The sequence below is a fragment of the Ranitomeya imitator genome, chromosome 9, assembly GCF_032444005.1.
Source record: "Ranitomeya imitator isolate aRanImi1 chromosome 9, aRanImi1.pri, whole genome shotgun sequence".
NCBI classification, from domain to species: domain Eukaryota; kingdom Metazoa; phylum Chordata; class Amphibia; order Anura; family Dendrobatidae; genus Ranitomeya; species Ranitomeya imitator.
In genome coordinates, this window is record NC_091290.1 from 40,613,404 (window position 1) to 40,635,457 (window position 22,054).

At 44.4% G+C, this 22,054-nt stretch overlaps 1 protein-coding gene across 1 annotated transcript in view; it reads right to left on the reverse strand.

The window, feature by feature from the left end:
• Positions 1 to 22,054, reverse strand: part of LOC138649862 (phospholipase A and acyltransferase 2-like) — a 50,911-nt gene that overhangs the window by 15,285 nt on the left and 13,572 nt on the right. Inside the window, exons 2-4 of the mRNA XM_069740583.1 lie at positions 15,472 to 15,563; positions 11,125 to 11,216; positions 3,871 to 3,970 (exon numbers count right to left, since the gene is read on the reverse strand). Coding sequence (XP_069596684.1) covers positions 3,871 to 3,970; positions 11,125 to 11,139 — 115 coding nt within the window. The 5' untranslated portion in view covers positions 11,140 to 11,216; positions 15,472 to 15,563. The remainder of the gene's footprint in view (positions 1 to 3,870; positions 3,971 to 11,124; positions 11,217 to 15,471; positions 15,564 to 22,054) is intronic.

The window sequence follows — 22,054 nt, forward strand, 5'->3', positions numbered from 1 at the left end:
CCCCTGATGGGTGCAGTGATGTCTGTAAAGTGCTGTACAATCAATATGCTTATTTATTATGCTTCATAAGAACGGTCTCACTTTGCAGACATTATTGCCCCCTCAGGACTCACATCCTATCAGTATGTCTTTGGAAGTGGAGCTGCTCATACTATGCTCCATTCATGGTATATGGGACCGTCTGAGAACACAGAGCTCTGTTATTTCCAGACAGTCCCGTAGACAATGAATGCAGTGGAGGATAAGCCTGCGCACCTCTGCTCCATTCATTGTTTATGAGATCATCTGGGAAAGCAGAGCTCCATTATTCCAGACAGTCCCATAGACAGTGAATGCAGTGGAGGATAAGCCCGCTCATGGAATGGATCCTGTGCACCGAGCTCTGGACACCGTGTCATGGAGATTATTACGTGATGTTTTCAAGTACGTGGATGTGTCAGAAATGTCCCGCAGTGAACGGCCGCCCTCGCCGGTCTCTTGTCTGAGAACACAGAGACTAAAAGCCTTTTGTTCCCATCTCATAGATCGGTGCACAGCCTGCTGTTGCTGGTGGTTAAGCACACATGGGGCAGCATGCTAACACTGTTGCTTTCTTTTTTCTTGTTGCTGTTTTCATTGGTTCAGCTCTGACGAAGAGCAATGAGATTTCTCCTCTCAGACACATCTCAGACAATGAAATCAGTGACCACAAGGGAACCTGCTCTTTTCTTTTTTTTTAACACAAATAATTTTTTTGGATTGAAAAAATCCAAAGTATAAAACAGTTCAATGTAAGTTCCAGAATGATACAGATTTTCCAGTTCAGTTTTTTCCTTAAGTAACAGCCTTAATCAATATCCCACCATCCCCCGCACCCCACACCCAAACCCTAACCAAATAAACCTTATTTTCAACAATGTACATCACAGCTTAGCACAGTTATATAGAACTTTACATCACCTCAATTTACAAAATAACATTGTATCGAAAGCAATTAGGCGGCATCCATCCTATTCTGCAGCAGTTCAGATGAAGCCACACCCGCATAGTCCATCTATCCACCCCACAAGTCAGCGGAGTACGCAGAATATTCACACCCATCACCTCCTGAATCAAGTTAAGTATCTTCACCCAAAAAGGCTGAAGGCGAGGACACGAACACATCAGATGTAAAAGATCAGTCCCCTCATCTGAACATCTAGGGCATTTTGAGTTCCTTCTCAGTCCTGCCTTCATCATCCACACTGGGGTCCTGCACAGTCTATAGACTAAGTACAAATGCGACACCCTTCTGGCCTCACTCATAGACACTCGGGGAATATACTACAATATGGGCTCCCACTGAGACTCCGAAATCGGACCCAGGTCTGCCACCCATTTCTCTCTCATCGTTAACGGGTGTCGCAGTAAGAATGTTTCCAGCAGACCCCTGTACACTAATGTAATGAACCCCCTCGTGTTCCTCCGAGGTCCTATGAGACTCAATAAACTGTCTGATTGCAGAAGCACCCGTGAGACATCAATCTGCTTATTAAGAGCATGTCTCAGCTGCAGATACTGGAAAAATAAATTCTGGCTCAAAGGAAACTCCCTCCCGAGCATTTCAGACGTCTTTAGTACACCACCATCAAGCGGCTGTGACACGAACCAAATGCCTATACGCCTCCAGTGACCAAACCCTTCAATCGCATCAGCTCCACCATTCTAGGGTCAAACCAAATTGGCGTGTAACGCGTAAACTCCATTATACTTCACTGCTTGATTTTCTGCCAGATTTTCCCCATCAGAGCTATAGTTGGGACATATTTGCTCTTCCTTTTCATGACCTGTCGGTGGGTACTGATAGGCGTATTGATGACCTAGCCACTAGATAATTCTATGATGGCTCAGAGGTTAGCGCAGTTATCTTTTAACACTTGGGTCCTTCGTTCAATTCTGACTGAGGTCAGAGTAATTCTACCTTTCATTTGCACTTTAGAAAATGCAAATGGACCTGCTCTAGTTTTTCCTGATCTTCCCATTGGTGCTGGTAGTAATATCAATTATTCTGCCAAAGGTTATCTTCCAAGCAGCACGGTAGCTCAGTGGAAAGCACTGGTGCTTTGCAACATGGGAGTCCAGGGTTCAAATCCCACCATGAATGACATCTGCAAGGAGTTTGTATGTTCTCCCTGTGCTCAGGTGGGCTGCCACCCGTTCTCCAAAGACATACAGGTAGAGGCCAGTGATGGAAGTGCTATAGCTAATGATAGTATTACCTGTACAGCATCCAGGAGGGCTTCTTGCCTGTCCACTTCATTGGCCAAGTATCCTGATCCATCCTTATTAGATGAATGTCCTGATACAATGCGCAAATTGCCTTTTCTGAGAAAAAGAGGACTTAAACTCTATAGCGCCACCTGTTGGAAGTAGTGATCTTACAAGTCACAATCAACCCTTTAAAACGAGTCGTGCAATATGACTTAGGATAAAAGCCAAATCAGTATCTCAATTCGCAGACACGGTGTTTCGGGCTGTTGGCCCTCGTCAGTGCGAAGCATGAGAACTGATTTGGCTAGCTGAGAGGATCTGGACTGGGGTCTAAGGGGTATCGTTTCTCCTTATGGAGAGTGACATACCATCTCTGGCTTGTCAAGGTAAGGAGGCTTATTCGCCGTGCAATGCTCCTCTGGGAAATATAATATGCAAATTGCCTCTTCTGAGAAAAAGAGGACTTAAACTCTTTAGCGCCACCTGTTGGAAGTAGCGATTCTACAAGTCACAATCAACCCTTTAAACGAGTCGTGGCGCTATAGAGTTTAAGTCCTCTTTTTCTCAGAAGAGGCAATTTGCATATATTTGCATATATTTATGGTTCCTCCATACTCAGTACAGTATGAGGGATTGTCAGAAGATGGTTCTGCCATACTCAGTACAGTATGAGGGATTGTCAGAAGATGGTTCCTCCATACTCAGTTCAGTATAAGGGAATGTCAGAAGATGGTTCCTCCATACTCAGTACAGTATGAGGGATTGTCAGAAGATGGTTCCTCCATACTCAGCACAGTATGAGGGATTGTCAGAAGATGGTTCCTCCATACTCAGCACAGTATAAGAGAATGTCAGAAGATGGTTCCTCCATACTCAGTACAGTATGAGGGATTGTCAGAAGATGGTTCTGCCATACTCAGTACAGTATGAGGGAATGTCAGAAGATGGTTCCTCCATACTCAGTACAGTATGAGGGATTGTCAGAAGATGGTTCCTCCATACTCAGTTCAGTATAAGGGAATGTCAGAAGATGGTTCCTCCATACTCAGTACAGTATGAGGGATTGTCAGAAGATGGTTCCTCCATACTCAGCACAGTATGAGGGATTGTCAGAAGATGGTTCCTCCATACTCAGCACAGTATAAGAGAATGTCAGAAGATGGTTCCTCCATACTCAGTACAGTATGAGGGATTGTCAGAAGAGGATTCCTTCATACTCAGTTCAGTATGAGCGATTGTCAGAAGATGGTTCCTCCATACTCAGTACAGTACGAGGGAATATCAGAAAAGGATTCGTCCATACTCAGTACAGTATGAGGGAATATCAGAAAAGGATTCGTCCATACTCAGTACAGTATGAGGGAATATCAGAAAAGGATTCGTCCATACTCAGTACAGTATAAGAGAATGTCAGAAGATGATTCCGCCATGCTCAGTATAGTGAGGGATTGTCAGAGGATGGTTCCTCCATATTCAGTACAGTATGAGGGATTGTCAGAACAGTGATGAGGACACTTCTATATACTGCTCAGGCTTCAGGAATAGTGTACTGTATATTACATGGCTGTTGAAGGGTAAATGAATGGCCGTCCACACCAACTCATAATGCCGGGGGTTCAGCTTGAAGTAGAAATAGATTACCTGTGAGATGTACGACATAGCCGTCACCAACATATATGCCCCAGTGCTGATAAAAGGGGCGGATGAATTCAATCAGGTCGCCAAGTTGAGGAGGTGGACCCTGAAAAATGACATCAAAGGAATAACACATTACGGTAACAAATCTATCCACATGGAATATATTTAGAGCTTCAACAAAACCTGCAGAGACTGTAGTGGGTACCTGCTCCACGGTCACACCGATGATGACTGAGTTACGTGGATACCTATCTGAAGTCATTGAACGCAATGGACATTTTTGGTCTAATGACAACATTCACAGTCACATAACATGAGCAGTCAATGGAAAATCAGAAAATATATATCCAGGAGACATTGATTATTAGGCCCATGCCAAACAGCATTCATACCTACTGTTACCACAAAACTATCATCATGAACATATTTATTTTCCTTGCAAGCAGGGATTTCCCTGGGAGATATTTGTTGTTACAATGGCTTTTTTACCTGTTGCATACACCTCTCATAATACTCTTTTTCATTTTTATATTATTATTCACATGTTATAATTCAACAAAAAAAGAGAATTAATTAAAAATATGTATGATTATCCTTTGTAAACTAATAAGACAAATCACACAATCCACCTCCCCTCCTAAAAAAAACAAAATTAAGGAAGACGAACTAATTCCCAAACACATTCTACCTATCTGATCAAAATATCCTAATTTCTGATTTCATACACTTTCAAAAACAAGGGCCCATATTATCTAATGCTGTCTAGTGGTTAGACAACCTTAACTTAAAGAGGTTGAAGTCATTTTTTTTTTCAACTAAACTTTGGGCTAAACATCATTTTTGCAATTGGGTTGTATTAAAAATGTTGCACCGTTTGGCTTTTTACCGACTCTTTGTTTCCCCGGCAGATTCAACTTTAATGTGGTCTGTGGATATAAAGCAGCTGAGTGAAGCTAAAAAAAAGGGATTCTCAGTTTACCTTTTATCATTACTCATTGGTAGTATTCTGCTATCTGGTGGCTATCCTTGGTATTGTACTCTTATGTTCGTTATTTTATGTCTCGGCTTCCCTTTGTTTTCATTGTTCCTTGTTTTTACTATTAACTTTTAAAATGTATTTTTGTGGGTAGTTGTGTGTTTCAATCAAATATTTATTGTGTGTATTGTAGGGGATCAGTGCTCTTTGGTAGCCTCTAGCATACATGTAGGTAATATCTCTGGTCCAAACAAGATGAGGTTTATTCAGTTCATAAACTCCAGCGGTGCTCAAACAATGTAAAGTGTCCTTTTTTGGCACAAGGTTAAAAAAGAAAATTAACAGGTTGTACAACAGTATGGGTACACCAACTTAGTTATAGGTCCAACTCTCTCCAGACAAAACCCAGCTTAGATACCTTCCCTCCTTCCTCACAGAAGAACATTTGTGAGATGCAGAACAACTGAAAAGATGCTGGAAGAGTGCCTGACGCCATCTGTCAAGCATGGTGGAGGTAATGTGATGGTCTGGGGTTGCTTTGGTGCTGGTAAAGTGGGAGATTTGTTCAAGGTAAAAGGGATTTTGAATAAGGAAGGCTATCACTCCATTTTGCAACCCCATGCCATACCCTGTGGACAGCGCTTGATTGGAGCCAATTTCATCCTACAGCAGGACAATGACCCAAAGCACACCTCCAAATTATGCAAGAACTATTTAAGGAAGAAGCAGCAGCCGGTATTCTATCTGTAATGGAGCGGCCAGTGCAGTCACCAGATCTCAACCCCATTGTGCTGTTGTGGGAGCAGCTTGACCGTATGGTGCAAAAAACGCCATGAAGCCAAACCAACTTGTGGGGGGGGGGGAGGGGGGGGTCTTCTGGAAGCATGGGGGGAAATATCTCCAGATTACCTCAGCAAATTAACTGCTAGAATGCCAAAGGTCTGCAATGCCGGAATTGCTGCAAAGGGAGCATTCTGTGAGGAAAGCAAAGTTTGAAGGAGAAAATTATTATTTCAAATAAAAAATCTTTTTTTCAAACCTTGTCAGTGTTTGGACTAGATTTTCAATTCATTTGGAAACTCATTTGATTAATAAAAGTATGAGTTTTCATGGAAAACACAAAATTGTCTGGGTGACCCTAAACTTTTGAACGGTAGTGTATATATATTCCCCATACAGTCTATCTACAGTATATAATCGTCTAAGGGGTACTTCTGTCTGTCTGTCTCGGAAATCCCATGTTGAGGATCGGTCGCAGCCACCAGGCCGCGACCAATCAGCGACGGGTACAGTGCGGCCGCGAATTCGCCCCACCCTACTTCCGTCCAGTCAGCGCCCGCTCCATACTCCCCTCCAGTCAGCGCTCACACAGGGTTAATGGCAGCGTTAACGGACCGCGTTATGCCGCGGTGTAACGCACTCCGTTAACGCTGCTATTAACCCTGTGTGACTAACTTTTTACTATTGATGCTGCCTATGCAGCATCAATAGTAAAAAGATATATTAAAAAAATTAAAAAATCGTGCTATTCTCACCTTCCAAGGTCCACCGATGCGTGCGATGCTGCCGCCAGCTTGGCACAGCTTTGCTGGACGCCAGAGGGTGAGTATATAACTATTTTTATTTATTTATTTTTTAACAGGGATATGGTGCCCACACTGCTATATACTATGTGGGCTGTGTTATATACTGCGTGGGCTGTGTTATATATTGCGTGGGCTGTGTTATATACTACGTGGGCTGTGCTATATGGTACGTGGGCTGTGCTAAATATTACGTGGGCTGTGCTATATACTATGTGGGCTGTGCTATATACTACGTGGGCTGTGTTCTAAACTACATGGGCTGTGCTATATACTACATGGCTGTGCTATATACTTTGTGGGCTGTATTATATACTGTGTGCCTGCACTATATACTACGTGGCTGGGTTATATACTACGTGGATGCTATATACTACGTGGATGCTATATACTACGTGGCTGTGCTATACTACGTGGCTGTGCTATATACTATGTGGCTGCTATATACATACATACATACATACATATTCTAGAATACCCGATGCATTAGAATCGGGCCACCATCTAGTTTAATATAAACTATTACAAACCAGCTTGAATATTGTTAGGCTATGTGCACACGTTGCAGATTTTGTTGCGGATCCGCAGTGTTTTTTCCACGCAGATTTGCACCAAGCCCACAAAGGGTAGCTTAAGCATTGTTAATGAATGGGAATCCAGAATTGTTGTGCACATGATGCAGAAAATTTCGCACTGATTCTCAGCGTTTTATTTTCCGCAGCATGTCAAATCTTTTTGCGGATCTGCAGCGTTTCTGCACCCATTGACTTACATTAAGTCAGTCAAATCTGCAGCTAAACCGCAGGTTTAAAAAGGTCTGCAGATTAGCTGTTGATTTGCATGCCAAAAATGCCATAGAAAGGAAGGAGGAAGAGTGTGTGGGCGGAGACTATGCGTGAGAGGAGAATATGTGCAGGTCTGTCTGCAGCTGTCTGTGTCTGCCTGCGGGTGTCTGTGGGTGTCTTTGTGTGCGGGTGTCTGTGTGTGAGGGTGTCTGTGTGCGCAGGTGTCTGTGGGTGTCTGTGTGTGAGGGTGTCTGTGTGCGCAGGTGTCTGTGTCTGCGGGTGTCTGTGTGTGAGGGTGTCTGTGTGCGCAGGTATCTGTGTCTGCGGGTGTCTGTGTGTGAGGGTGTCTGTGTGCGCAGGTGTCTGTGTCTGCGGGTGTCTGTGTGTGAGGGTGTCTGTGTGCGCAGGTGTCTGTGTCTGCGGGTGTCTGTGTGTGAGGGTGTCTGTGTGCGCAGGTATCTGTGTCTGCGGGTGTCTGTGTGTTAGGGTGTCTGTGTGCACAGGTGTCTGTGTCTGCGGGTGTCTGTGTGTGAGGGTGTCTGTGTGCGCAGGTATCTGTGTCTGCGGGTGTCTGTGTGTGAGGGTGTCTGTGTGCGCAGGTGTCTGTGTCTGCGGGTGTCTGTGTGTGAGGGTGTCTGTGTGCGCAGGTGTCTGTGTCTGCGGGTGTCTGTGTGTGAGGGTGTCTGTGTGCGCAGGTGTCTGTGGGTGTCAGTGTGTGTAGCCAGTGTGATGCAGCGGTAGGACCATATGCAGTGAAACGGCAGTGAGCCAAGCAAGTTCAAACAAAACGTTCCTTTATTGTGTTACTTCACACAGTCTATTAGCAATACATACTGTAGTAATAGCTTCTTCATCCAGACCAATGGAAAATACACAGTACACGGCTTCTTCACACAGTCTATCAGAAATACACAGTAAACGGTTTCAGTTTGCAGTCCCTACAGAGACCAGAGTTCCCTTTGTCCAGTTTTCCTGGGGCGACCGCCCGCCAATACCAAGTCTCTACTCACGCCGTGCACATCATGCTATCCTCCGGATTGCAATCAGGCAAACACAAGACAGCCCGGGACGCAGAGTGTCAGTCTCTTTGGTTCCTTTTGCCCCTGTGTTGCTCCACACAGAAAAGCTCTGCAGACAACTGGATCGCCCCCATGGGGCCGTGGGGTACTCGGTACCGGGTCCTGCGGTTCACAGGGGGATGTCACGGTGGCTGACCCAGTCCGTGGCCCTGGGACGTCCATGTAAAAGGGAAAGGTCTTTAAAGGGAGTCCGGCCGGTTTGGAGGCAAGTCCAGAGTCCCCTTATCCAGGTGGAAATCAGTAGCCTTCCTCTAGTGCCGTGGTGTTGTAGTTCCTTACTGCCTAAGGCTTCACATAAGGTCCTCACAGATGTAATGTCTTTCTCTCTGTCCCCCATATAGGATAGGACAAACCCGTATGATTGGTGCCTTGAGGTTGTTTATAAGGACTCTATCATGCCCCAGCCTCTAAGGGGTGCCACCGTGCCTCCTGGGTGTAGAGCGGACAGGTAACATGAAATTAGCTGTCCTGCCGGTCTCTGGAGCAAAGCGTAAAGGTCCTTACTCCCTCGGTGTTCCGGGCTTCTGCGCCTCAGAAGGAGGCAGCCTGTGTAGGGCTGGTCCCCTTCTGGTATCCTCTCCTTTGCTACGACTTCCTTCATGCTCGCTGCAATACAGTTCTGCCTTCAATGTCTCTTTCTAGGAGCTGCAGCTCTGAGAGCATGCACAGCTCCTTGTCCTTTCTCCTTCGTTCTCTGACAGGATCCCACCCCTTTCGGGGACCAACTAACTGAGCGGAGCTCAGCCAGCAACTAACTAACTTTCCCCACAGGCGACCAGTTTTACCTATGTGGGGAGTGACCTAATAAATAGGAGCAAGAGCTCCCCCTGGTGGCCTGGAGTGTGAAATATGTTGCATGTTTGTGATACCTGGATGCAGTTATCCTTCTTTGCCTCCAAACGTAGCATCACTCTCCCCGAGAGGAAAACAATACCACTGCGATGACCAGGACCCTGGGGCGCCGCACAACTGCTCTGTCTGCTTCCAAGACCAACACTGACACATCTCCCCCTCTACTACAGGGCTTTTAATCAGTCACTGCTTCACCATTCTAATTACAGCCACACCTGTGTCTGCAGTACACTCTCATGGCCTCACTATGCCTCCATGCGCATTCTGGAGAGCACAAACAGTGCCCCCTAGCTGTAACAGGGGTCACTGCCTCACACCAGGCATCATGTGGCTACACACATCAGATGGCTACCCCATCCAGCTATGTCTGCTGTCACATATAACAGTGACAACATGAGCCAATGATGGGATAGTACTCCCATCATCCGGCGACTGTGTTCAATTGTAAAACCAAAATAAACACATTCATACTCACCAAACACCTATTCCCCGATACCCTTGATCTCCTGCAAGAAAAATAAAATAATAAGCCAACATATACTTACCTTTCCGCTGTAGTCCATTTAATAACGAGTGTTACACGGCGATCTCACGTGTAGAACAGTCACATCGGGAGATGTGACCGCTCTACATGGCTCCGATGATACACTGGCATGAGGTGATCTTCCTGTAGTGTATCACTGCTCCGCTGTTAGAGGTCACCGGAGTTCGTGCTGTCACTTGCGGCACTGCTGTGGGAGAAAATTCTCACGCAGCGGTGCCGTAAGTGAGAGTACGAACACCGGTGAAGTCTCAGTGTTGCACTGCAGGAGCAATTACCTCCTGTCAGTGTATCACCGGAGGCCGGGTAGAGTGGTCACATCTCCTGATGCGACTGTTCTACACGTGAGATCGTTGTGGGACACAATCGGTATTGGACTACGCTGGACAGGGAGTATTTGTGTTGGTTTATTATTTTATTTTTGTTGCCGTAGATCGAGGGATTCGGGGATTTGGCGATGCAGTAAGTATGGTACATTAAGATTCAATAAAGGAGTGTGTGTGATTATTTCAAATAAAGGATTTTATTCCAATTATTATTTGTATACCCCTCCTCACATGTAAAGCCCCATGGAATAAATGGCGCTATAATAATAAATAATAATAATAATAATAAATTCTGGCTGTGTCATTATTTACCATATAACTATAAGATTAGTAATGGATAGGTATCTTATTGACGCTTCTCCATTACTAATCCGTGGGCTTGATGTCACCGGACAAAACAAAGCCCAAGCAATTAAAAATAATGTTTTTGAAAAATAAACAGACTTTGTGTTTTACGCAAATTTCATTTGCGTGTTCGTGTCTTTTGTTTAACTCTTTATGTAACATTTTATTAAGGAGGGTATCTGGCTTTACACATACATATATATTATATATATATATAATTAACTTTATATTTGTTTTGTTTGTGTAAACATTATATTTGAACATGGTATGTAATGGTCTTCAATGGAGAATGTAAAAGAAGAAGTTGGACAAGGAAATTACATCACAATTTTTTTTTTGTTCAATAATATATCTATAGTTAGCTTGCAAATCCACAGACAAATCCGTATTAAAAACTCATGAAAATCTGCATCAAATCTAAATCAAAACCGCATAAAAACTGTGAGGATTTTCAACTGCGTTTTCTGCCAAGAGAGGCAGGATTAGCGCAGATTTTTACAAAGGCAAATCCGCAATGTTTCCACATACCCTTATAGGAGTTCGATAACGTGAAAAAAGTCAGCCCGTATAAAGGACCCTTGTGTCCAGACAGTTGAAGGATGCATTAAATTAGTGAAACTGGTTTAACAGGAAAGTTCAACATAATTGTCTCATTGATGAGTGAAATCAATTTTTCACATGTAAACACAAAAGTTTATGGATGGAATTAGACACTGGTTATTTTCGTATCGCTTGGTTAAGTAGTTACAATAGGAGATTATTTCACTCACCGACTCCAGAGGCATGTCTCTCCGCGTCTCTGACCTTCTAATAGGACGTCTGCTCTCTAATTTTCCGTCATCTAGACGCAGGAAATATGGCTCTGCTTATAAATAAATATGAGGTTGCAAAAACAGATGCGTCACAGTCAGACCACTCCTATTCACAGATTTCTAGAAGGCCACATAGACATAAACTGAGAGCCCTGAACAGAAAGGGTGGAAAAGCCGGCAGTCACAGATGACAAGGGGGTGAGAGCGAGCAAGGATCACAGTCTAGTGCAGCGTTCACGTTTCTCACATTCCAGTCGCCAAGGCAGTCGATATGGAGCGATATTAGGATTAATATATATTCTATACATTCTAAATAATAAGGCTTATAAAAAAAGAGCAAAAATACTAGGCCCATGCACAGTCTGCAATTACTGCTGAAAAATCGGAGAGTAGGAAGAAGAGGCTGAGACTGGCACCAAGCACATGACTTGGCTTCGAGTATTTGCAGCCCACAGATAATGCAATCTCTGGAGTTTTGGCTTCCAAAATGTCAATACAAGCAAAAAGCCATAATATGCACAAAACATAAAACAAAACAAACAAAAAAAAACAATTAAAGGATTAAGCAATTTACATAATCTTTGGGTTTAAAGGGTTAAAAATAGGCCACTACTGAGGAGATGCCACCCGCAGTTACTACAGTAATGGGAATAAAAGAAGCAAAAATCTGAGTAAGCAGCTTTATAGCTGGGAGGGGGTTAGAAAGGCAAATTATGACTTTAGAGTGTTTCATCTTTCAGTATTTATTACGTAAGTGTAGTGTAGTGTAATATAAAATCAAAGGATCTAGATGTAGTGAAATAATACAGAGTGGCCCAAACGTAGGTATATAGTGGCATCCATGTTATTAGATCAGATTTTATGGGTACACACATACAGTATATACATCGACACGCGACTAAGCGGCAGCTACATTTGAGGCATTTAACCCCTTAACGACCGCCGATACGCCTTTTAATGGCGGCAGTTAAGGGTACTTAAACCACTGCGCCGTTAATTAACAGCGCTGTGGAAAAAGTAAATAGCGCCCACCACAGTCCGATTTTCTCCGGGGTCTTGGCTGCCGGGGGTAGCCGAGACCCCGGAGAACATGATTCTGGTCGGTTTTTACCGACCACGCTTTTGCGATCGCCGGTAATTAACCGTTTACCGGCGATCGCAAAAAAAAAAACGCAATTCCCCTTTTAATTCCTCTGTCCTCCGATGTGATCGCACATCAGAGGACAGAGAAATGGGGTCCCCAATAGCCCCTGGATACTCACCCGTCTCCCCCGGTGCTCCTCGTGGCTCCCGATGGGCGCCGCCATCTTTTTCCGGCAAAAAATTGGCGGGCGCATGCGCAGAGTTCCCTTTGTCCAGTTTTCCTGGGGCGACCGCCCGCCAATACCAAGTCTCTACTCACGCCGTGCACATCATGCTATCCTCCGGATTGCAATCAGGCAAACACAAGACAGCCCGGGACGCAGAGTGTCAGTCTCTTTGGTTCCTTTTGCCCCTGTGTTGCTCCACACAGAAAAGCTCTGCAGACAACTGGATCGCCCCCATGGGGCCGTGGGGTACTCGGTACCGGGTCCTGCGGTTCACAGGGGGATGTCACGGTGGCTGACCCAGTCCGTGGCCCTGGGACGTCCATGTAAAAGGGAAAGGTCTTTAAAGGGAGTCCGGCCGGTTTGGAGGCAAGTCCAGAGTCCCCTTATCCAGGTGGAAATCAGTAGCCTTCCTCTAGCGCCGTGGTGTTGTAGTTCCTTACTGCCTAAGGCTTCACATAAGGTCCTCACAGATGTAATGTCTTTCTCTCTGTCCCCCATATAGGATAGGACAAATCCGTATGATTGGTGCCTTGAGGTTGTTTATAAGGACTCTATCATGCCCCAGCCTCTAAGGGGTGCCACCGTGCCTCCTGGGTGTAGAGCGGACAGGTAACGTGAAATTAGCTGTCCTGCCGGTCTCTGGAGCAAAGCGTAAAGGTCCTTACTCCCTCGGTGTTCCGGGCTTCTGCGCCTCAGAAGGAGGCAGCCTGTGTAGGGCTGGTCCCCTTCTGGTATCCTCTCCTTTGCTACGACTTCCTTCATGCTCGCTGCAATACAGTTCTGCCTTCAATGTCTCTTTCTAGGAGCTGCAGCTCTGAGAGCATGCACAGCTCCTTGTCCTTTCTCCTTCGTTCTCTGACAGGATCCCACCCCTTTCGGGGACCAACTAACTGAGCGGAGCTCAGCCAGCAACTAACTAACTTTCCCCACAGGCGACCAGTTTTACCTATGTGGGGAGTGACCTAATAAATAGGAGCAAGAGCTCCCCCTGGTGGCCTGGAGTGTGAAATATGTTGCATGTTTGTGATACCTGGATGCAGTTATCCTTCTTTGCCTCCAAACGTAGCATCACTCTCCCCGAGAGGAAAACAATACCACTGCGATGACCAGGACCCTGGGGCGCCGCACAACTGCTCTGTCTGCTTCCAAGACCAACACTGACACATCTCCCCCTCTACTACAGGGCTTTTAATCAGTCACTGCTTCACCATTCTAATTACAGCCACACCTGTGTCTGCAGTACACTCTCATGGCCTCACTATGCCTCCATGCGCATTCTGGAGAGCACAAACAGTGCCCCCTAGCTGTAACAGGGGTCACTGCCTCACACCAGGCATCATGTGGCTACACACATCAGATGGCTACCCCATCCAGCTATGTCTGCTGTCACATATAACAGTGACAACATGAGCCAATGATGGGATAGTACTCCCATCATCCGGCGACTGTGTTCAATTGTAAAACCAAAATAAACACATTCATACTCACCAAACACCTATTCCCCGATACCCTTGATCTCCTGCAAGAAAAATAAAATAATAAGCCAACATATACTTACCTTTCCGCTGTAGTCCATTTAATAACGAGTGTTACACGGCGATCTCACGTGTAGAACAGTCACATCGGGAGATGTGACCGCTCTACATGGCTCCGATGATACACTGGCATGAGGTGATCTTCCTGTAGTGTATCACTGCTCCGCTGTTAGAGGTCACCGGAGTTCGTGCTGTCACTTGCGGCACTGCTGTGGGAGAAAATTCTCACGCAGCGGTGCCGTAAGTGAGAGTACGAACACCGGTGAAGTCTCAGTGTTGCACTGCAGGAGCAATTACCTCCTGTCAGTGTATCACCGGAGGCCGGGTAGAGTGGTCACATCTCCTGATGCGACTGTTCTACACGTGAGATCGTTGTGGGACACAATCGGTATTGGACTACGCTGGACAGGGAGTATTTGTGTTGGTTTATTATTTTATTTTTGTTGCCGTAGATCGAGGGATTCGGGGATTTGGCGATGCAGTAAGTATGGTACATTAAGATTCAATAAAGGAGTGTGTGTGATTATTTCAAATAAAGGATTTTATTCCAATTATTATTTGTATACCCCTCCTCACATGTAAAGCCCCATGGAATAAATGGCGCTATAATAATAAATAATAATAGTAATAATAAATTCTGGCTGTGTCATTATTTACCATATAACTATAAGATTAGTAATGGATAGGTATCTTATTGACGCTTCTCCATTACTAATCCGTGGGCTTGATGTCACCGGACAAAACAAAGCCCAAGCAATTAAAAATAATGTTTTTGAAAAATAAACAGACTTTGTGTTTTACGCAAATTTCATTTGCGTGTTCGTGTCTTTTGTTTAACTCTTTATGTAACATTTTATTAAGGAGGGTATCTGGCTTTACACATACATATATATTATATATATATATAATTAACTTTATATTTGTTTTGTTTGTGTAAACATTATATTTGAACATGGTATGTAATGGTCTTCAATGGAGAATGTAAAAGAAGAAGTTGGACAAGGAAATTACATCACAATTTTTTTTTTGTTCAATAATATATCTATAGTTAGCTTGCAAATCCACAGACAAATCCGTATTAAAAACTCATGAAAATCTGCATCAAATCTAAATCAAAACCGCATAAAAACTGTGAGGATTTTCAACTGCGTTTTCTGCCAAGAGAGGCAGGATTAGCGCAGATTTTTACAAAGGCAAATCCGCAATGTTTCCACATACCCTTATAGGAGTTCGATAACGTGAAAAAAGTCAGCCCGTATAAAGGACCCTTGTGTCCAGACAGTTGAAGGATGCATTAAATTAGTGAAACTGGTTTAACAGGAAAGTTCAACATAATTGTCTCATTGATGAGTGAAATCAATTTTTCACATGTAAACACAAAAGTTTATGGATGGAATTAGACACTGGTTATTTTCGTATCGCTTGGTTAAGTAGTTACAATAGGAGATTATTTCACTCACCGACTCCAGAGGCATGTCTCTCCGCGTCTCTGACCTTCTAATAGGACGTCTGCTCTCTAATTTTCCGTCATCTAGACGCAGGAAATATGGCTCTGCTTATAAATAAATATGAGGTTGCAAAAACAGATGCGTCACAGTCAGACCACTCCTATTCACAGATTTCTAGAAGGCCACATAGACATAAACTGAGAGCCCTGAACAGAAAGGGTGGAAAAGCCGGCAGTCACAGATGACAAGGGAGTGAGAGCGAGCAAGGATCACAGTCTAGTGCAGCGTTCACGTTTCTCACATTCCAGTCGCCAAGGCAGTCGATATGGAGCGATATTAGGATTAATATATATTCTATACATTCTAAATAATAAGGCTTATAAAAAAAGAGCAAAAATACTAGGCCCATGCACAGTCTGCAATTACTGCTGAAAAATCGGAGAGTAGGAAGAAGAGGCTGAGACTGGCACCAAGCACATGACTTGGCTTCGAGTATTTGCAGCCCACAGATAATGCAATCTCTGGAGTTTTGGCTTCCAAAATGTCAATACAAGCAAAAAGCCATAATATGCACAAAACATAAAACAAAACAAACAAAAAAAAACAATTAAAGGATTAAGCAATTTACATAATCTTTGGGTTTAAAGGGTTAAAAATAGGCCACTACTGAGGAGATGCCACCCGCAGTTACTACAGTAATGGGAATAAAAGAAGCAAAAATCTGAGTAAGCAGCTTTATAGCTGGGAGGGGGTTAGAAAGGCAAATTATGACTTTAGAGTGTTTCATCTTTCAGTATTTATTACGTAAGTGTAGTGTAGTGTAATATAAAATCAAAGGATCTAGATGTAGTGAAATAATACAGAGTGGCCCAAACGTAGGTATATAGTGGCATCCATGTTATTAGATCAGATTTTATGGGTACACACATACAGTATATACATCGACACGCGACTAAGCGGCAGCTACATTTGAGGCATTTAACCCCTTAACGACCGCCGATACGCCTTTTAATGGCGGCAGTTAAGGGTACTTAAACCACTGCGCCGTTAATTAACAGCGCTGTGGAAAAAGTAAATAGCGCCCACCACAGTCCGATTTTCTCCGGGGTCTTGGCTGCCGGGGGTAGCCGAGACCCCGGAGAACATGATTCTGGTCGGTTTTTACCGACCACGCTTTTGCGATCGCCGGTAATTAACCGTTTACCGGCGATCGCAAAAAAAAAAACGCAATTCCCCTTTTAATTCCTCTGTCCTCCGATGTGATCGCACATCAGAGGACAGAGAAATGGGGTCCCCAATAGCCCCTGGATACTCACCCGTCTCCCCCGGTGCTCCTCGTGGCTCCCGATGGGCGCCGCCATCTTTTTCCGGCAAAAAATTGGCGGGCGCATGCGCAGTGCGCCCGCCGGCCGGCACCGGGAGGATCTTTGGGGTTTCGGCTGCCGGGGGTAGCCGAGACCCCAAAGAACATGATCGGGGTCAGTTTTACCGACCCTGCTTGGCGATCGCCGGTAATTAACTGTCAGAGGACAGAGAAATAGGGGGATTCGGGGACCCTATTATACTCACCGGTGTCCCTGGGTCCTCCTGCGTCCTCTCCTGCCCGCCGGCATCTTCTTTGGGAAACAAAATGGCGGGCGCATGCGCAGTGCGCCCGCCATCTGTCGCCATCTGCCGGCTGGCAGGAGAAAGCCGTTGGGGCTAAAATTAGGGTTAGGGTGGGGCTAAATTTAGGGTTAGGGTTGGGGATAAATGTAGGGTTAGGGTTAGGGTTGGGGCTAAATTTAGGGTTAGGGTTTGGGTTGGGGCTAAATTTAGGGTTAGGGTTTGGGTTGGGGCTAAATTTAGGGTTAGGGTTGGGACTAAATTTAGGGTTAGGGTCAGGGTTGGGGCTAAATATAGGGTTAGGGTTGGGGCTAAATTTAGGGTTAGGCTTCTTTCACACTTGCGTCGGTACGGGGCCGTCGCAATGCGTCGGCCCTACATACCGACGCATGTTGTGAAAATTGTGCACAACGTGGGCAGCGGATGCAGTTTTTCAACGCATCCGCTGCCTAAGCTATGTCCTGGGGAGGAGGGGGCAGAGTTACGGCCACGCATGTGCGGTCGGAAATGGCGGACGCGACGTACAAAAATACGTTCCATTGAACTTTTTTTGTGCCGACGGTCCGCCAAAACACAACTGATCCAGTGCACGACGGACGCGACGTGTGGCCATCCGTCGCGATCCGTCGGCAATCCAAGTCTATGGGCAAAAAAACGCATCCTGTGGGCACATTTGCAGGATCCGTTTTTTGTCCAAAACGACGGATTGCGACGGATGCCAAATGACGCAAGTGTGAAAGTAGCCTTAGGGCTAGGGTTAGGGTTGGGGCTAAAGTTAGGGCTAGGGTTAGGGTTGGAGCTAAAGTTAGGGCTAGGGTTAGGGTTGGGGCTAAAGTTAGGGTTGGGGCTAAAGTTAGGGCTAGGGTTGCGGCTAAAGTTAGGGTTAGAGTTGGGATTAGGGTTAGGGTTGGTATTAGGGTTAGGGTTGACATTAGGGTTACGCTTGGGATTAGGGTTAGGTTTGGGATTAGGGTTAAGGTTAGGGTTGGGATTAGGGGTGTATTGGGATTAGGGTTAGGTTTGAGGTTAGGGTTGAGATTAGGATTAGGGGTGTGTGGGATTTAGGGTTTTGATTAGGGTTCTGGTTAGGGTTGACATTAGGGTTGTTCTGGGGTTAGGGTTGTGATTATCGTTAGGGTTGTGATTAGGATTATGGATCGGGTTGGGATTGGGGTTAGGAGTGTGTTGGGGTTAGGGTTGGAGTTAGAATTGGGGGGTTTCTACTGTTTAGGTACATCAGGGGGTCTCCAAACACGACAGCCAATTTTGCGCTCAAAAAGTCAAATGGTGCTCCCTCCCTTCTGAGCTCCGCCGTGCGCCCAAACAGTGGGTTACCCCCACATATGGGGCATCAGCGTACTTGGGATAAATTGGACAACAACTTTTGGGTCCAATTTCTCCTGTTACCCTTGTGAAAATAAAAACTTGGGGGCTACAAAATCTTTTTGTGGAAAAAAAAATATTTTTTATTTTCACGACTCTGCATTATAAACTTCTGTGAAGCACTTGGGCATTCAGAGTTCTCACCACACATCTATATAAGTTCCTTGGGGGGGTCTAGTTTCCAAAATGGGGTCACTTTTGGGGGGTTTCTACTGTTTAGGTACATCAGGGGCTCTACAAACGCAACATAACGCCCGCAGACCATTCTATCTAAGTCTGCATTCCAAAACGGCGCTCCTTCCCGTCCGAGCTCTGCCGTGCGCCCAAACAGTGGTTTACCCCCACATATGGGGCATCAGTGTACTCGGGATAAATTGGACAACGTTTGGGGTCCAATTTCTCCTGTTACCCTTGTGAAAATAAAAACTTGGGGGCTACAATATCTTTTTTGTGGAAAAAAAATATTTTTTATTTTCACGACTCTGCATTATAACCTTCTGTGAAGCACTTGGGCATTCAAAGTTCTCACCACACATCTAGATAAGTTCCTTGGGGGGTCTAGTTTCCAAAATGGGGTCACTTATGGGGGGTTTCTACTGTTTAGGTACATCAGGGGCTCTGCAAACGCAAACATAATGCCCGCAGACCATTCTATCAAAGTCTGCATTCCAAAACGGTGCTCCTTCCTTTCGAGCTCTGCCGTGCGCCCAAACAGTGGTTTACCCCCACATATGGGGTACCAGCATACTCAGGACTAATTGGACAACAACTGTTGTGGTCCAATTTCTCTTTTTACCCTTGTGAAAATAAAAACTTGGGGGCTAAAATATCTTTTTTGTGGAAAAAAATATATTTTTTATTTTCACGACTCTGCATTATAAACTTCTGTGAAGCACTTGGGCATTCAAAGTTCTCACCACACATCTAGATAAGTTCCATGGGGGGTCTAGTTTCCAAAATGGGGTCACTTGTGGGGGGTTTCTACTGTTTAGGCACATCAGGGGCTCTCCAAACGCGACATGGCGTCCGATCTCAATTCCAGCCAATTCTACATTGAAATAGTAAAACGGCACTCCCTCTCTTCCAAGCTCTGCGGTGCGCCCAAACAGTGGTTTACCCCCACATATTGGGTATCGACGTACTCAGGAGAAATTGCACAACAACTTTTGTGGTCTAATTTCTCCTGTTACCCTTGTGAAAATAAAAATTTGTGGGCGAAAAGATCATTTTTGTGTAAACAAAAGCGATTTTTTTATTTTCACGGCTCTACGTTATAAACTTCTGTGAAGCACTTGGGGGTTCAAAGTGCTCACCACACATCTAGATAAGTTCCTTAAGGGGTCTAGTTTCCAAAATGGGGTCACTTGTGGGGGGTTTCCACTGTTAAGGCACATCAGAGGCTCTCCAAACGCGACATGGCGTCCAATCTCAATTCCAGCCAATTCTACATTGAAAAAGTAAAACGGCACTCCTTCTCTTCCAAGCTCTGCGGTGGGCCCTAACAGTGGTTTACCCCCACATATTGGGTATCGACGTACTCAGGAGAAATTGCACAACAACTTTTGTGGTCTAATTTCTCCTGTTACCCTTGTGAAAATAAAAATTTGTGGGCGAAAAGATCATTTTTGTGTAAACAAAAGCGATTTTTTTATTTTCACGGCTCTACGTTATAAACTTCTGTGAAGCACTTGGGGGTTCAAAGTGCTCACCACACATCTAGATAAGTTCCTTAAGGGGTCTAGTTTCCAAAATGGGGTCACTTGTGGGGGGTTTCTACTGTTTAGGCACATCAGGGGCTCTCCAAACGCGACATGGCGTCCAATCTCAATTCCAGCCAATTCTACATTGAAAAAGTCAAACGGCGCTCCTTCACTTCCAAGCTCTGCGGTGCGCCCAAACAGTGGTTTACCCTCACATATGGGGTATCGACGTATTCAGGAGAAATCGCACAACAACTTTTGTGGTCTAATTTCTCCTGTTACCCTTGTGAAAATAAGAATTTGTGGGCGAAAAGATCATTTTTGTGTAAACAAAAGCGATTTTTTTATTTTCACGGCTCTACGTTATAAACTTCTGTGAAGCACTTGGGGGTTCAAAGTGCTCACCACACATCTAGATAAGTTCCTTAAGGGGTCTAGTTTCCAAAATGGTGTCACTTGTGGGGAGTTTCCACTGTTTAGGCACATCAGGGGCTCTCTAAACGTGACATGGCGTCCAATCTCAATTCCAGCCAATTCTGCATTGAAAAAGTCAAACGGCGCTCCTTCACTTCTAAGTTCTGCGGTGCGCCCAAAAAGTGGTTTACCCCCACATATGGGGTATTGGCGTATTCAGGAGAAATTGCATAACAAAATTTATGGTTACATTTCTGTTTTTACACTTGTGAAAATAAAAAAAATGGTTCTGAATTAAGATGTTTGCAAAAAAAAGTTAAATGTTCATTTTATCCTTCCACATTGTTTCAGTTCCTGTGAAGCACGTAAAGGGTTAATAAACTTCTTGAATGTGGTTTTGAGAACCTTGAGGGGTGTAGTTTTTAGAATGGTGTCACACTTCATTATTTTCTATCATATAGACCCCTCAAAATGACATCAAATGTGATGTGGTCCCTAAAAAAAAATGGTGTTGTAAAAATGAGAAATTGCTGATCAACTTTTAACCCTTATAACTCCCTAACAAAAAAAAATTTTGTTTCCAAAATTGTGCTGATGTAAAGTAGACATGTGGGAAATGTTATTTATTAACTATTTTTCATGACATATCTCTCTGATTTAAGGGCATAAAAATACAAAGTTTGAAAATTGCAAAATTATAAAAATTTTCGCCATATTTCCGTTTTTTTCATAAATAATCGCAAGTAATATTGAAGAAATGTTACCACTAACATGAAGTACAATATGTCATGAAAAAACAATCTCAGAATCAGCGGGATCCGTTGAAGCGTTCCAGAGTTATAAACTCATAAAGTGACAGTGGTCAGAATTGCAAAAATTGGCTCGGTCATTAAGTACCAAATTGGCTCTGTCACTAAGGGGTTAAATATAGTCCGAGATGGAATAAAGTTACAATTCTCTCGCTTTCCCCACGAATCATATATTATAACATCACTCAGCTCACCTGCGCAACAACAGGCCCTTGAGCTTGAAATTCAAACCTTATTATCAAAACGGGTTTTAGTCCGGGTTCCTGAGGGCCAGGAAGGTAGGGGATTCTACTCTCCCTTATTCCTGATTTCCAAACCCGATGGTTCATTTGGAACAATCGTAAACCTTAAAAAACTCAACTCATTTATTGAAAACCATACATTTAAAATGGAATCCATTAGATCCACTATAAAGCTCCTTTTTCCAAACTGTATGATGGGGGGCATTGATCTAAAAGATGCTTATTACCATCTCCCTATCCATGACAGATACCAGAAATTCTTCAGGGTAGCAGTGACAATCAATGGCAAGATTCATCATTTCCAGTATACAGCCATGCCCTTCAGCCTTTCTACCGCGCCAAGGATCTTTACCAAAATAATGCTAGAGGTGATGGCCTATCTTCACCAAAAAGAAACATTAATTGTGCCTTACCTGGATGACTTTTTGGTCATCGGAAATTC